Raw genomic sequence first — 17,038 nt, forward strand, 5'->3', positions numbered from 1 at the left:
GTCGTAGCCACAAAACTCTTGGGATACGAAGTTTTACGACTCCGATGAGAACCAAAACTTGATTGGGTTGGAGAAGAGGGAATGGGTGGTTGGGAATCTTGCTTAGGGTTTGGACTGGGTGATGTAGGGTGCGTAGACTCTGTCACCGGTGCTTCAAGAGATGAAGACACGGTGGGGACGATGATGGGGACATTTGTGACTTCAAGATCCTCAGACATTATGGAGTGTAGTGAGAGTTTATGAAAGAAGAGAGTGTTCGGTTATTTGAGAGAAAAGAGAATTTTTGTCTTTTGATGTGAATAGTTGTGAGAGTGACAGAGCTTAGGATTTTTAAAGGAGGTGAGGGACCGGTTGGGAAAGGGTATTAAATTTTCTGGGTAGACGGGTCGTTTCAGAACGGATATGTCTCTTGGGTTTCCAAAGGAAAAAGAGCAAGCTGACTTTAATGATGTGGCACCTTTTTAGTCGTTAAAAAATTATGCATGAGAGTACAAACAATCACTAACCCGTGTCACGGGAACCAGGTTCCCTAATAGATGTTGTAAATGTGAGCCTCATCCTTTTGCAAAACTGCCATACATTAGCTCCTTGTTTGCTCTATAATTTCCATGTATGTCTACCTGTAATGATATAGAAATGAGTTAGACCTTTCCAGAAAATACTTTTTAGCAGTTTTACCTGTACATTTCTTTCATAGACAATCATCAGGGATCAGTCTTACCTTTGCTCAGTGATTTGGTGAAGATGTCTACAATTTTATCTTCTGTGCTGCAAAATTTCATGCAAATGAGCCATTTTTCAACGTTGTCTCTGAGGAAGTGGTGTCGCACATCAATGGATTGTTCTCTTATGCTGAACTGGGTTCTTTGCCATGTTGAGAGCACTGGTGTTGTCACATAGTAACGACACACAATTAGAAAACACACCAAAATCTTCTAGTTGCTACTTGATCCACAGCAGTTGAGCACAACAAGAGCCAGCTACCACATATTCAGCTTCAGCAGTTGAAAGAGCCACTGAGTTTTGTTTTTTTGTACCCCATGAGATCAAACATGATCCCAGAAAATATGCCACGCCAGAAGTGCTTTTACTATCCACCAAATACCCAGCATAATCAGCATCAGCTTACCCGATTAAATCAAAGTTGTCTCCTGAGGGATAGTAGAGAACCAGGTCCTGCGTTCCTTTGAGATACCTTAGGATTCTTTTGGCAGCCTTCAGATGAGATTCCTTTGGATTAGATTGAAATCTGGAACACAATCCTACACTAAAAACCATATTTAGTCTGCTTGCTGTGAGATACAAGAGTGATCCAATGATACCTTTGTACATGGTCTTGTTCACAGGGGAACCAGGTTCATCCATATCCAGATGAGTGGCAGTAGCAATATGAGTATCAATGATTTTTGAGCTTTCCATTTCAAACCTCTTCAGAAGCTCTTTGATGTACTTCTACTGACTTATCATTGTGCCCTTAGGAGTTTGCTCGACTTGCAAACCCAAGAAAAAAATTCAATTCTCCTATCATGCTCATTTCAAACTCGCTTCCCATTAGCGTTGCAAACTCTTCACACAGAGAATCATTTGTTTGACCAAAGGTGATGTCGTCAACATAAACTTGCACAATGAGCAGGTTCTCCCCGTTTCTTCAGAAATAAGGTGTTGTCAATTTTTCCTCTTGTAAAGCCATTTTCTAGAAGAAATTTGGACAACCTTTCATATCATGTACGAGGAGCTTGCTTCAGCCCGTATAAGGCCTTGTCGAGTTTAAAAACATGCTCAGGATGCTCATGACATTCGAATCCAGGTGGTTGCTTGACAAAGACTTCTTCTTTTAGAAAGCCATTCAGAAATGTACTTTTGGCATCTATTTAGAACAATTTGAATTCCATATGAGATGCAAAGGCAATAAGAATTCTGATGGCCTCCATTCGAGAAACTAGGGTAAAGGTTACTCTCAGAAAAAGCTTATATCTTTGGCAAATGTTTTAATTGATGCTTGTCATAGTCTTATAAATAATAAAACTATATTAACTATGGAATTAGGAGAAGTAGAACACGAGAGAGATGATCTAGTGGTTGTTGTGGTCGATTTAAAAAAGGACCATTGAGTGTTTAAAAAAAGATAAAGAAGCTCTAACTGAAAAGGTTGCTAGCTTAAAGCATGAGAGAGATGACTTATTAGTAGTAGTGGTGAACCTAAAGGAAACAATTGAGGAACTAAAAAGGGAAGGTAGGCATGAGATCACCCAAAAGGGAAAGGAAGTTGCAAGTGAGGCACACCTTAGGATTGAAAATGAGCTAAAATTAGTGAAATCTAGTATGTGTGCCGAACTTGAGAGAAACAGACAACTTCAGAAAGATCTAGGCAGAGTTAAGAATGATCTAGAAAAATCACTCAAGTGGACCTGGTCCTCTGATGCTATCACTGCCATGTATAAGAACAATAGGGGAAACAAACATGGAATCAGGTTCCAAAGGGAAAAGACTCCTTACAACCCTTATAGCAAGTACGTTACTGTCCCTGATAACTACTTTGGACTCACTGTGATAACACTGGGCATTTTAAAGAAACATGTAAAGCTAGATTTCAGTCCCAACAGAAAAATAAAGTTTTTGTTGAAAAGGTAACCACTGCGAAAGAACCTGGTCCTTCCATTAAAAATATATATTGCCTTCCCGGATAAGAAGAAGTCTAATTTGCCATTTTCCTCATTACAAGGGACCCAAACTTGTTTGGATTCCTAAGTTTAACCCTTGATTCTCTTGTGCAAGGAGAAGTGAAAGGAAGCAGCCAAAAATGGTACATGGATAGTGACTGTTCTAAGCACATGACTGGAAACATCAATGATTTCCTTTCACTCAAAGCCCTGCAAGAAGGGAGTGTATCCTTAGGCAATGGAAAAGGGGATATATTCTAGGAGTAGCAAGAATTAGGAAGTCATTCACTCACTCAATTGAAAATGTGTACTATGTGAATGGCTTGAAATATAGCCTATTGAGTGTTTTCCAAATCTGCGACAAAGGAAACAAGGTCGAGTTTGTGTCAAAAGTTTGCACAATCACAAATCTTTTGACTGGAGAAGTGGTCCTGATGGCAAAAAGATACAAGAACATTTATGTTGACGATTTTGAGTCCCTGCAAAATGGGAATCTCACATATCTAAGTGTTGTTGATGATGACGCTGAACTATGGCATAGAAGATTGGGTCATGCAAGCTTCACGTTGCTAAACAAACTGGTCATGAAGGACCTAGTTCGTGGCCTGCCGATGTCAAGTTTCAAAGACCACAAGGTGTGTGATGCATGTGTAAAAGGAAAGCAAGTTATGTCTTCTTTCAAGCCCAAAAAGGATGTTAGCACCTCAAATCCACTTGGTCTCCTCCATATGGATCAGTGTGGACCTATGAGGGCGCCAAGCAGAGGAGGAAAGAAGTATATTTTTGTTATAGTGGATGACTATTCTAGATTTACCTGGACCTTGTTCCTCAAAACCAAGGATGAAATTTTTCCAGTGTTTGTTGCCTTCTCAACGTTTCTCTCTCAAGTTGAGCCCAAAAATATCAACGAATCATTGAAAGATACTGACTGGATTACTGCTATGCAAGATGAACTTCATCAATTTGAGAGGAACAATGTGTGGCACCTAGTTCCTTGACTTGCTGACAGAATTTTCATAGGAACCAGGTGGGTATTTAGAAACAAACAAATTTCTTTGAACGTCCAGAAAGTTTACCTCATCATCTTCATCATCGTCAGATTTTGCCATCAGAGCAAAGATAGAGTCATATTCAGCTGCTTCACTTTTTACTGCCATCATGGAGTTGTGACCTTGTTCATCATCCTCTCCATATTCGCTGGAGAAGTCTCCCCATGCAGCAAGAGTGTGTTTCACAACATTGTTAGTGACATCTTTTCTCTTGAATCGTTTGTTAGGAACCGGGTTCCTCTTGGCTGCTTTGTCTGTGTTGTGTTTGTACTGATCTTGTTTGAGGAGAGGGAAATCCTCGATGAAATGTCCTGGCTTCCCGCACTTATGACATAGGTCATAACCTCTTGGCTTGCTAGAGCTACCCCTTTTTGGAATCCCTCCATTTTTGCGAACCATTTTCTGAAATCTCTTTGTTAGGTAAGCCATATCAGCATTGTGATGACCCAAAATGTCATCTTTAAATATAATAAGTAATTCTGTGTTCTAAGACCTCAAAAAGCACCATTTATCATTCCTCGACTTGCGTGCACAGTCCGTACAATGTTTCGAAAAGTTTTTATGTGAAAATAGATTAAAATGTGAAATAGAGCTTTAAAAACTCAATTAAGTTGACTTTAGTTAACATTTTGAGCAAACAGACCCGGATCAGTGTTTTGACAATTCTGGTAGGTCTGTATCATGATTTGGGACTTGGGCGTATGTCCGGAATCGAATTACGAGGTCCCTAGCTCGAGATATGGAATTTTGATGAAAAATTAAAAGCTTGAAAGCTTCATTATATTTAAGAAATTATTGATGTTGGATTTATTGACATCGGGTCCGTATTTTAGTTTCGGAGCCCGATATAGGTCCACTATAATATTTATGACTTGTCTGCCGAATTTAGTGAGAAACGGAGTTGATTTGACGTGATTCGGACGTCCGGTTGTGAAGATATAAGTTTTAAAGTTCTCTTGAAAATTTCCTTTGATTTGATGTTCGATTCATAGTTCTAGGTGTTATTTTGGCGATTTGATCGCGTGAGAAAGTTCGTATGATATTTTAGAACTTGTGTGCATGTTTGGTTTGGAGCCCCGAGGGCTCGGGGGAGTTTCGGATAGGCTACGGGATGATTTCGGACTTAGGAAATCTGGTTTTCTACAGACTTTGGGCTTCTGTATTTCCTTCATCGCGTTCGCGAATGTACTCTCGCGAACGCAAATAGCAAACTGATCTGACTGAATTTTCCTTCTTCGCGAACGTGAAGATTGGACCGCGAACGCTAAGCTTTGGGGACTTACCCTTCGCGAACACGACCAGCTCAACGCGAACGCGAAGCTTTAGAGGCCTGGGGGAGTGGTCATTTGTCTTTATACACGAACACGAGCACTGGCACGCGAACGCGAAGGCCAGGGGGGAAAAGGCCTTCGCGAACGCGAAAGCCACGGGCTGCTACTCATCTCGAACGCGACAGGCCCTTCGCGAACACGAAGAAGGCCTGACCCCTGTGACTTAAAACAAAACCAAAACAAGATTTTCCCCATTTTTTCACAAACCCTCAATTATAACTCGGCTTAGGGGCGATTTCAAAGGAGTTTTTCACGATTTCGAACTGGGTAAGTGTTCTTTATCATATAGTGATTGTATTTCATAAATCTAAGCCTATATTCATCATTTATTTCGGATTTAGATGGAAGAAATTGGAATTTTTGTAAAACTTTCCAAAAAAGAAAATTTAAGATTTGAATGTCCATTTGATATCGGAATTGGATAATTTTTGTATGGTTAAACTCGTATCGGAACGCGTGTTCGTATTTCGTAAGTTTTTCCGAGATTTGATATGTGGGTCCCACTGTCGAATATTTTAATGAATTTTAGATTTTTATCCGAAAAATTAGTAAATTCATATGGAATTAATTTCTAATATTCGTATTGAATATATCGAATTGTTTGTGAATAGATTTGAAGCTTTTGGAGATAAATATAAAAGAAAAAGATGTGGTTGAGTAATTGATTGAAATTTGCAAAGTGGGGTAAGTGTCATGGTTAACCTTGAGTTGAGGGAATAGAACCCTTAAATTATTTGTTATGTGAATTGCACGTGAACGACATATAGGCGAGGTGACGAGTGTCTATACGTCGTCAAATTAATTGTTTGCATGCTTACTTGAAAAATCATAAATTATTTTAAATCATAAATTAATTATTATAATAATTGTTTCTCTCTTATTCTTTGTCAAATATTAATTCTTGAATTCCTGCATTAATTGTTATATGCTATTTGAATTATGTGTTTTAATTGTTATTTGACATTTAGCATATTAAATATTAAACTGCCTATTTTTTCCCTGATTTCCATAATAATTTGTTATTTGTCATTGTTTGTTTCATGATTAAATCATAATTATTGTATGCTTGTTGTCTTATAATTTTATATTAATTGTTACATTTATTGAAAAAATTTCTTCTATAAGAATTGGTAAATGAATAAGTTGGAGAAGCGGGTTGCACGCTGCAACAGGATTGATTATAATGAATATATTGGAGGTTCGGGTTGCACGCCGCAATAGACTTATTAAAAGTCCATATTGGAGGATCAGGTTGCACGCCGCAACAGACTTATTTAAAAGTCGATAGACTTATTAAAAGTTAATATTGGAGGATCGGGTTACACGCCGCAACAGACTTGATTAAAATGAATATATTGGAGGAGCGGGTTGCACGCCGCAACAGAATGTGAATATATTGTGAGAGCTGGTTGTACGCTGCAACAGAATTGATGGAAATGATAATTAATTATGACTCCTGCATTGGTTTCAATTATTATAAATGAGTTACCTGATTTATTTCTATTATTGTTGTTGTTACTAATATTGCGTACAGGTAATGTAAGTGACCCGCCTTAGCCTCGTCACTACTTCGTCGAGGTTAGGCTCAGCACTTACCAGTACATGGGGTCAGTTATACTGATACTACACTCTGCACTTCTTGTGCAGATTTTTGAGATGGTCCAAGCGGCATACCATAGACTTGCTCGGATTTCAGCTACTAGAGGAGACTTGAGGTATAACTGCATGGCGTCTGCAGTTCTGAAGTCCCCGTCTATTTTACTTTAGCTGTGTGTTTATTTCCAGACAGCTTTATTTTATTCAGACCTTTATTTGTATTTATTCTAGAAGCTCGAGCACTTATGACACCAATTCTGAGATGGTATTTAGACACCACTGTAATTATGGATTATTCACTATATTTCATAATTTACTGCCGCAATTGTTCTTTGTTATTAATAAATTTAAAAATTATTTTATAAAATGGATAATATTATTCTAACGTTGGCTTGCCTAGCAAGTGAAATGTTAGGCGCCATCACGGTCCGAAGGTGGGAATTTTGGGTCGTGACAGTTGGTATCAGAGCACTAGGTTACATAGGTCTCACGATTCACGAGCAAGCTTAGTAGAGTCTGAAGGAGCGGTACGGGGACGTCTATACTTATCTCTCAGAGGCTATGGAGTTTAGGAACAACATCACTTCTTTCTTCTTCTGTCGTGCGAATTTATTCTATCATCGATGATTGAACCATTCTACTCTTATTCTCTCGCAGATGGTGAGAATACGTAATACCTCTACCGATGGGCAGGGACCAGAACCCCCGGTGGCAACTATGGCCAGGGGTAGAGGTCGAGGTCATGCTAGAGGCCGAGGTAGAGATCAGTCCAGAGCTCGAGAAGCTGCACATGTTGAAGAACATCAGGTGGACCTTCAGGAGAAGGTTCCAGTTCAGAATGTACCAGTTGGACCAGTTCAGGTCCCAGAAGGATTCATAGCCACTCTAGTACTTCAGGACGCTCTAGTCCGTTTGGTAAGTCTTATGGAGGGCGTGGCCTAGAATGGTATATTTCCAGTGGCACCAACTGTCTCACAGGTTGGGAGAGGAGCACAAACATCCACTACTCCCGCTCCGGAGCAGATGGCTCCACAGAATCAGGCTCCAGTAGCCCGCCAGTTGGGGTAGTTCAGCCAGTTGTTGCGGCACAGATCGGTGATAGGCCCGCCATGTCCTTTGAGGCCTTATTGAGACTGGATAAGTTTACTAAGCTCTTTTCAGTTCACTTCAGTGGTACACCTTCTGAGGACCCACAGGATTATCTTGAATGCTGCCACGAGGTGCTGCAGAACATGGGTATAGTTGAGACCAATGGGGTTGATTTTGCTGTATTTCATATGATGGGTTCCGCCAAGAGGTGGTGGAGAGTTTATACATTGACCCGACCAGTCGGATCGCATGCACTTACCTGGGAGCAGTTCTCTCAGCTATTTCTGGAGAAGTTCCTCCCTATCACACTGAGAGAGGAATTACGCAAGCAATTTGAGCGTCTACAGCAGGGCAGTATGATTTTTACTCAGTATGAGTCCTGTTTTGTGGATTTGGCCCGTCATGCTCTCCTTTAACTACCTACAGAGGGAGAGAGAGTGAGGAGGTTTATTGAGGGACCCACTCACCCTATCAGACTTCAGATGGCCAAGGATACCGGAAGCAAGATTTCTTTTCAGGTGACTGCTAATGTCGCAAGGAGGATCGAGATGGTTCTTGCACAGGAGAGAGAGAAGAGGTTCGATAAGAGGCCTCGTCAGTTCGGTGGTTTCAGTGGTGCCTCGTCTGGAGGCAGAGGTAATTTCGGTAGGGGTCATCCGCCCAGACCGTTTTATCCAGCACTTCATGTATCTCCGGTGCTTCAGGGAGTCACAATCCTATTATGCCTTACTCTAGGCAGCCAATATTCAGTGCACATTCAGCTCCTATCAGTACATCACCACTCTAGAGTTATTACCGCAGTTATCCGGCCCATTTGGGTCAGCTTCAGCAGCCACGACATCGGGATGGGTGTTATGAGTGTAGGAATATTAGTCACATCAGGAGGTATTGCCCTAGATTGGCGAGTAACATATCTCGGTAGGATTTTCGTGCCATCATACCGGCACTGATTACTTCACTGCCTGCTGAGGCAGCTAGAGGTAGGGGTCAGCCAGCTAGAGGTGGAGGTCAGGCTATTAGAGGTGGAGGTCAGGCCATTAGAGGTGGAGGTCAGACCGTTAGAGATGGAGGCCAGCCAGTCAGAGGCCATCCCAGGGATGCAGTTCAGAGTGGTGGGGCCTAACCCCGATTTTATGATTTTCTAGCTAGGCCTGAGGCCGAGTCATCTGATGTTGTGATCACAGGTATTATTCCAGTTTTTCATAGAGATGCTTCAGTTCTATTTGATCCAGGATCTACTTATTCCTATGTGTCCTCCCATTTTGCTTCATATTTGGTTGTGCCTTGTGATTCTCTGAGAGCTTCTGTGTGTGTATCTACACCGGTGGGAGACTCTGTTATAGTAGATCATGTCTATCGTTTGTGTGTGGTTACTATTGGTAATCTTGAGATTAGTGTGGATCTTCTACTTCTTGTTATGGTAGATTTTGATGTCATCTTGGGTATGGATTGGCTGTCCCTTTATCATGCTATATTGGATTGTCATGCCAAGAGTGTGACCCTAGCTGTGCCGGGGTTACCTCAGTTAGAGTGAAAAGGAACTCCTGGTCATTTTGCCAGCAGGGTTATTTCTTATATGAAAGCTCGGTGTATGGTAGAGAAAGGGTGTCTAGCCTATTTGGCTTATATTCGCGATCCTAGTGTGGATGTCCCTTCTATGGACTCAGTACTAGTTGTTCGTGAATTTCCAGAAGTATTTCCTGTAGATCTGCCGGGGATGCCATCCGACAGAGATATTGACTTCTGTATTGATTTGGCTCCGGGCACTCAGCCCATTTCTATTCCACCATACCGTATGGCCCCGCCAGAGTTGAAAGAATTGAAAGAGCAGTTACACGACTTGCTTGATCAGGGATTCATTAGACCCGGTGTCTCGCCCTGGGGTGCACCAGTATTATTTGTAAAGAAGAAAGATGGCTCTATGCGGATGTGTATAGACTATCAGCAGTTGAACAAGGCCACTATCAAAAAATAAATATCCGCTGCCAAGAATTGATGACTTGTTTGATCAGCATCAGGGTGCCAAGGTATTTTTGAAGATTGATTTGAGATCTGGTTACCATCAGTTGAAGATTAGGGCATCTGATGTCACTAAGATAGCTTTTCGGACTCGGTATGGGCATTACGAGTTCCTAGTGATGTCATTTGGGTTAACAAATGCCCCAGCAACATTTATGGATTTGATGAATTGGGTGTTCAAGCCTTATTTGGATTTTTTTGTGGTTGTATTCATTGATGATATATTGATTTACTCCACCAGTCGAGAGGAGCATGAGCAGCATCTTCGAAGTGTGTTTCACACTTTGAAGAATAATCAGTTATATGCCAAGTTTTCAAAATGTGAGTTTTGGTTAGACTTAGTTGCCTTTTTGGGGCATATTGTATCGCCAGAAGGCATAAAGGTGGATCCTAAGAAGATTGAGGCTGTTCAGAATTGGCCTAGAGCTACTTCAGTTACAGAGATCCGGAGTTTCCTGGGTTTAGCAGGTTATTATCGTCAGTTCGTGGAAGGGTTTTCATTTATAGCAAGACCATTGACCAGATTGACCCAGAAAGGTGTCCCATTCAGATGGTCAGACGAGTGTGAGATGAGCTTTCAGAAGCTCAAGACCGTTTTGACTACGGCGCCTGTGTTGGTATTACCCACAGGTTCAGGATCATATACGGTATATTGTGACGTATCTCACATTGGGCTTGGTACAGTATTAATGCAAGATGGAAAGGTAATTGCATATGCGTCGCGACAGTTGAAAGTTCACGAGAAGAATTATCGTGTTCATGACTTAGAATTAGCAGCCATTATTCATGCGCTAAAGATTTGAAGGCATTACCTCTACGGTGTCTCGTGTGAGGTATTTACTGATCATCGTAGCCTTCAGTATCTGTTTAAACAAAATGATCTTAATTTGAGGCAGAGAAGATGGTTGGAGTTGTTGAAAGACTATGATATCACCATTTTGTATCACCCCGGAAAGGCCAATGTGGTGGCCAATGCTTTGAGTAGAAAGACTGTGAGTATGGGCAATCTTGCGTATATTCCGGTTGGTGAGAGGCCATTAGCTGCAGATGTTCAGACTTTGGCTAATCAGTTTGTGAGGTTAGATGTTTTAGAACCCAGTCGGGTTCTAGCTTGCACAGTCGCTCGGTCTTCTTTATATGAGCACATCAGGGAGAGGCAGTATGATGATCCTCATTTACTTTTCCTTAAGGACACGGTACGGCACGGTGATGCCAAACAGGTTGCTGTGGGGGAAGATGGGGTTCTGCGAATGCAGGGTCGTATTTGTGTGCCTAATGTGGATGGGCTTCGTGAATTAATTCTTGAAGAAGCACACAGTTCCAGGTATTCTATTCATCCAGGTACCGCCAAAATGTATCAAGATTTGCGGCAACATTATTGGTGGAGGAGAATGAAAAAGGATATAGCTGCATATGTAGCTCGGTGTCTGAATTGTCAGCAATTTAAGTACGAGCATCATAGACCTGGTGGTTTGCTTCAGAAGTTAGAAATTCCTGAGTGGAAGTGGGAGCGTATCACAATGGATTTTGTTGTTGGGATCCTACGGACTCAGAGAAAATTTGACGCATTTTGGGTCATTGTGGACAGGTTGACCAAATTAACACATTTCATTCCAGTGGCAGTTACCTATTCTTCAGAGAGGTTAGCTGAAATTTACATTCGTGAGATTGTCCGCCTTCACGGTGTGCCCGTGTCTATTATTTCAGATCGAGGTACGCAGTTTACCTCACATTTTTGGAGGGCTGTACAACGTGAGTTAGGCACGCGTGTGGAGTTGAGTATAACATTTCATCCACAGACAGACGGATAGTCAGAGCGCACTATTCAAATATTGGAAGATATGCTATGCGCTTGTGTTATGGACTTTGGAGGTTCTTGGGATCATTTCTTGCCACTTGCGGAGTTTGCTTATAATAATAACTACAATTCGAGCATTCAGATGGCTCCATATGAGGCCTTATATGGAAGGCGATACCGATCGCCAGTTGGTTGGTTTGAACCAGGAGAGGCTCGGTTGTTGGGTACCGATTTGGTACAGGATGCCTTGGATAAGGTCAAGATTATTCAGGATCGACTTTGCACAGCTCAGTCTAGGCAAAAGCGTTATGCCGACCATAAAGTTCGTGATATTGCATTCATGGTTGGAGAAAGAATATTGCTCTGGGTTTCACCTATGAAAGGTGTAATGAGGTTCGGAAAGAGGGGCAAGTTGAGCCCTAGCTCGAGATATGGAATTTCGATGAAACATTAAAAGCTTGAAAGCTTAATGATATTTAAGAAATGACTGATGTTGGATTTATTGACACCGGGTCCGTATTTTGGTTCCGTAGTCCGGTATAGGTCCACTATAATATTTATGACTTGTCTGCCGAATTTGGTGAGAAACGGAGTTAATTTGATGTGATTCGGACATCCGGCTGTGAAGATATAAGTTTTAAAGTTTTCTTGAAAATTTCCTTTGATTTGGTGTCCGATTCGTAGTTCTAGGTGTTATTTTGGCAATTTGATCGCGCGAGCAAGTTCGTATGATGTTTTAGAACTTGTGTGCATGTTTGGTTTGGAGCCTCGTGGGCTCGGGGGAGTTTCGGATAGGCTACTGGATAATTTCGGACTTAGAAAATCTGGTTTTCTGCAAACTTTGGGCTTCTGGTATTTCCTTCATCGCGTTCGCGAATGTACTCTCGCGAACACGAAGAGCAAACTGAGCTGACTGAATTTTCCTTCTTCGCGAACGCGAAGATTGGACCGTGAATGCGAAGCTATGGGGACTTTACCCTTCGCGAACACGACCAGCTCAACGCGAACGCGAAGCTTTAGAGGCCTGGGGGAGGGGTCAGTTGTCCTTATACGCGAACGCGAGCACTGGCACGCGAACGCGAAGGCCAGGGGGAAAAAAGCCTTCGCGAACGCGAAGGAGGACTCGCGAACGCGAAAGCTACGAGCTTCTACTCATCGTGAACGCGACAGGCCTTTTGCGAACGCGAAGAAGGCCTGGCCCCTGTGACTTAAAACAGAACCAAAATGGGGTTTTTTCCATTTTTCACAAACCTTCAATTATAACTCGGCTTAGGGGCGATTTCAAAGGAGTTTTTCATGATTTCGAAATGGGTAAGTGTTCTTTATCATATGGTGATTGTATTTCATAAATCTAAGCCTATATTCATCATTTATTTCGGATTTAGATGGAAGAAATTGAAATTTTTTCCAAAAATGAAAATTTAAGATTTGAAGGTCCATTTGATATCGGAATTGGATAATTTTTGTATGATTGAACTCGTATCGGAACGAGTGTTCGTATTCCGTAAGTTTTTCAGAGATTTGAGACGTGGGTTCCACTGTCGAATATTTTAATGAATTTCAGATTTTTATCCGGAAAATTAGTAAATTCATATGGAATTAATTTCTTATATTCGTATTGAATATATCGAATTGCTTGTGAATAGATTTGAAGCTTTTGGAGACAAATATAAAAGGAAAAGCTGTCATTGAGTAATTGATTGAAATTTGCAAAGCGAGGTAAGTGTCGTGGTTAACCTTGACTTGAAGGAATAGAACCCTTAAATTATTTGTTATGTGAATTGCATGTGAACGATGTATAGGCGATGTGACAAGTGTCTATACGTCGTCAAATTAATTATTTGCCTGCTTAATTGAAAAATCATAAATTATTTTAAATCATAAATTAATTATTATAATAATTATTTCTCTCCTATTCTTTGTCAAATATTAATTCTTGAATTCCTGCATTAATTGTTACATGCTATTTGAATTATGTGTTTTAATTGTTATTTGATATTTAGCATATTAAATATTAAACTGCCTATTTTCTCCCTGATTTCCATAATAATTTGCGATTTATCATTGTTTGTTTCATGATTAAATCATAATTATTGTATGCTTGTTGTCTTATAATTTTATATTAATTGTTACATTTATTGGAAAAATTTCTTCTATAAGAATTGGTAAATGAATATGTTGGAGGTGCGGGTTGCACGCCGCAATATGATTGATTATAATGAATATATTGGAGGATCGGGTTGTACGCCGCAACAGACTTATTAGAAGTCCATATTGGAGGATCGAGTTGCACGCCGCAACAGACTTATTAAAAGTCCATATTGGAGGATCGGGTTGCACGCCGCAACAAACTTGTTTAAAATATTGGGGGATCGGGTTGCACGCGCAACAGACTTGATTAAAATGAATATATTGGAGGAGCGGGTTGCACGCCGCAACAGAACCGAATGTGAATATATTGTGAGAGCGGGTTGCACGCTACAACAGAATTGAATGTGAATATATTGTGAGAGCGGGTTGCACGCTGCAACATAATTGATGAAAATGATAATTGATTATGACTGCAGCGTTGGCTTCAATTATTATAAATGAGTTACCTGATTTATTTATATTATTGTTGTTGTTACTAATATTGCGTACGGGTAATGTAAGTGACCTGCCTTAGCCTCGTCACCACTTCGTCGAGGTTAGGCTCAGCACTTACTAGTACATGGGGTCGGTTGTACTGATACTACACTCTGCACTTCTTGTGCAGATTTTGGAGTTAGTCCCAACGGCGTACCATAGACTTGCTCGGATTTCAGCTACTAGAGGAGACTTGAGGTATAACTGCATGGCGTCCGCAGTTCTGAAGTCCTTGTCTCTTTTACTTTATCTGTGTGTTTATTTTCAAACAGCTTTATTTTATTCAGACCTTTATTTGTATTTATTCTAGAAGCTCGTGCACTTGTGATACCAATTCTGGGATGGTATTTAGACACCGCTGTAATTATGGATTATTCACTATATTTTAGAATTTACTTTCGCAATTATTCTTTGTTATTAATAAATTTAAAAATTATTTTAAAAATTAGATAATATTATTTTAACGTTGGCTTGCCTAGCAAGTGAAATATTAGGCGCCATCACGGTCCGAAGGTATTTCGGGTCGTGACAAGCATCCTCACCGCTTGAGTCATTTTTGTCTGTCTTGAGGACCAGGTTTTTCTCCCTTTAAGGCTCTTTTCTCTCATTATCCTTCTTCTTCTTCATTTTACAAGTTTTCAGATTGCCAATGAGTTCATCAATGGTCCGCTTTTGCATATTCTTTTCCTGTGTGATAGTATTTACTTTGCTTTCCCTTGAACCAGGTAATACACTAAGTATTTTCCTGACAAGTTTGTTCCCGGGAATGATTTCTCCCAGAGAGTGAAGCTCATTGATGATATAGGTGAAGCGAGTGTGCATGTCCTGAATGGAATCATCATCCTTCTTCCTGAAGAGCTCATACTCTGTGGTTAGCATATCAATCTTCGACTGCTTGACTTGAGTTGTCCCTTCGTGTGCTATTTGGAGAGCTTCCCAGATTTCCTTTGCAGATTGACAGGCAGAAATCCTGTTGTATTCATCTGGTCCAATGCCACAGACGAGGATTTTCTTTGCTCGAAAGTTCTTTTCTATAGCCTTGCGGTCAACATCGATGTATTCCTTCCTAGACTTGGGAACAATCACTGATGGTTGCCCAATGTTTTTCATAGGGATGAAGGGACCATCGTAGATGACATCCCAGAGCTCTGAATTTTCAGCCATGATAAAATCATGCATCCTTGTCTTCCACCATCCGTAGTATTGGCCATTGAATCTTGGTGGTCTGTAGGTGGATTGACCTTCTTCGAAGTTTGGTGGAGCAGCCATGAGGATCCTTTCTAGGTGTTAGCCTGATAGAAAAAACCCACTCTAATACCAATTAATAGAACCTAAGGGTCCACCAAACTTATATAGAGAATCAGGTTCTCTATATATTCCCACAGAACGCACGCACACAGTAGTAAGTAAATAACACAGTAGAGTTTTATATGAAAAACTCCCAGCTCACGGGATTAAAACCCACGACCTACCCTTGTAGGATTTCAACTTCACTACTGAGTAAACTTCAGATTACAAACTATTGTAACCTAGGAATTAACCTCTTAATCCCCCACTAACTTGTAACAACTCTATTACAAGTCCCTTTGTAATAACTCTATTACAAAGCTTACAACTCAACTAACTCTAGCCAAAACACAAACACATGGTTTATGATGTTACAAAGGTTTCCTACACAATGCTTCTAATTAAGCTAAGTAGGAATTACAAGTAAATCGCTTTGACAAAGGTGCTAAACAACTAAGGACATATGATAGCTCAATGCCGGAAACTGGTCCTTCGTTATGTTGCTCTTTGTTCTTGACGCCTTGAATGTCACTTGCAGGTAGGCAATACACTTGAGAGAAAGCTTGATCGATTCTGGAGTGTGCACGTATTGTTTTTGCCTTTCCTTCATGTTAATATTGCATAAGTGACATCTCTTGAATGATGTAAGCATGTTTGGTACAAAGACATTCTCCATAAAGTGACTGGTCTACTGTTTACATTGTTGCGTATGTGCAGAGAAACAGTTGCAGTCACTTTACAGCTGTGGGAAGTTGACTGGTACTGTCAACGAAGGGACTGGTGTGGATCTGTTACCTCTATTGTTTCTTGGACTCTAGGTGTTGGATCATGGTCTAGACTTGAGACTTGTTGATCTTGAGCACTTTGAAGATGTGAAACAGATTCCCCATTTGGTTCTTATCATTAAGTTTGTCAAATTATCAAAGCATAACTGGACACATAACTTATCAACTATGTACTCTCTTCTTTCTTGAAACACGGTTGATTAAGCCTTCATAATTGCTTGAGGCAGTACGGTTACCGATTTTCCGTTTAGGAGAACTAATTTTGGCATCATCATTGGGCATGTTTAACAACTATGTGCTCTCTTTTTCTTCGCTTTTACTTAAGGTCTTCCATAGTTTTTCTCTCCCTTGCTTCAACTCTCTCTATCCTCTCCTCTCTCTTTGATCCATACAAACACTTGATTCTCAATTTTGGGTATGGTACATGGGATGCTCTGAAGAGATTTTTGCTATGTTAAAATGTGCATAACAAGACCTGGATATGCATCTATAGACTCCAAGAACATTAGAGACTTAAAACTGTAGTCTTTTCATTTGAATTGAAGTTTAGATTCACTTAACATATTTTTTAATCCACGTTATTAGCAAAGAATCTAATAATGATAGGCAGTAAAGAGGCTCAATTCCACTATCTGTATGATTCTTGATAGTACCATATCTATTATGAAGTGTTTTTACTATATTATATATTAGTATTATAGGAATAGTGTTTAAATGAGGAAAATGACATTCAATATTTTATGAATATTTTAGTAATTCAAATTTACACTTAAGGTCTTCTCACTTTTAGTATAACTAG

The 17,038-nt window shown here is 40.4% G+C and overlaps 1 protein-coding gene across 1 annotated transcript; it reads right to left on the reverse strand.

The window, feature by feature from the left end:
- Positions 1-14,755: 14,755 nt before the first annotated feature.
- Positions 14,756-15,436, reverse strand: LOC142172126 (uncharacterized). Its single transcript, XM_075235904.1, has one exon. It carries the CDS (start codon positions 15,434-15,436, stop codon positions 14,756-14,758), a length of 681 nt encoding a protein of 226 aa, XP_075092005.1.
- Positions 15,437-17,038: the final 1,602 nt, after the last annotated feature.

This window comes from Nicotiana tabacum, chromosome 17 (assembly GCF_000715075.1).
Source record: "Nicotiana tabacum cultivar K326 chromosome 17, ASM71507v2, whole genome shotgun sequence".
NCBI classification, from domain to species: Eukaryota; Viridiplantae; Streptophyta; class Magnoliopsida; order Solanales; family Solanaceae; genus Nicotiana; species Nicotiana tabacum.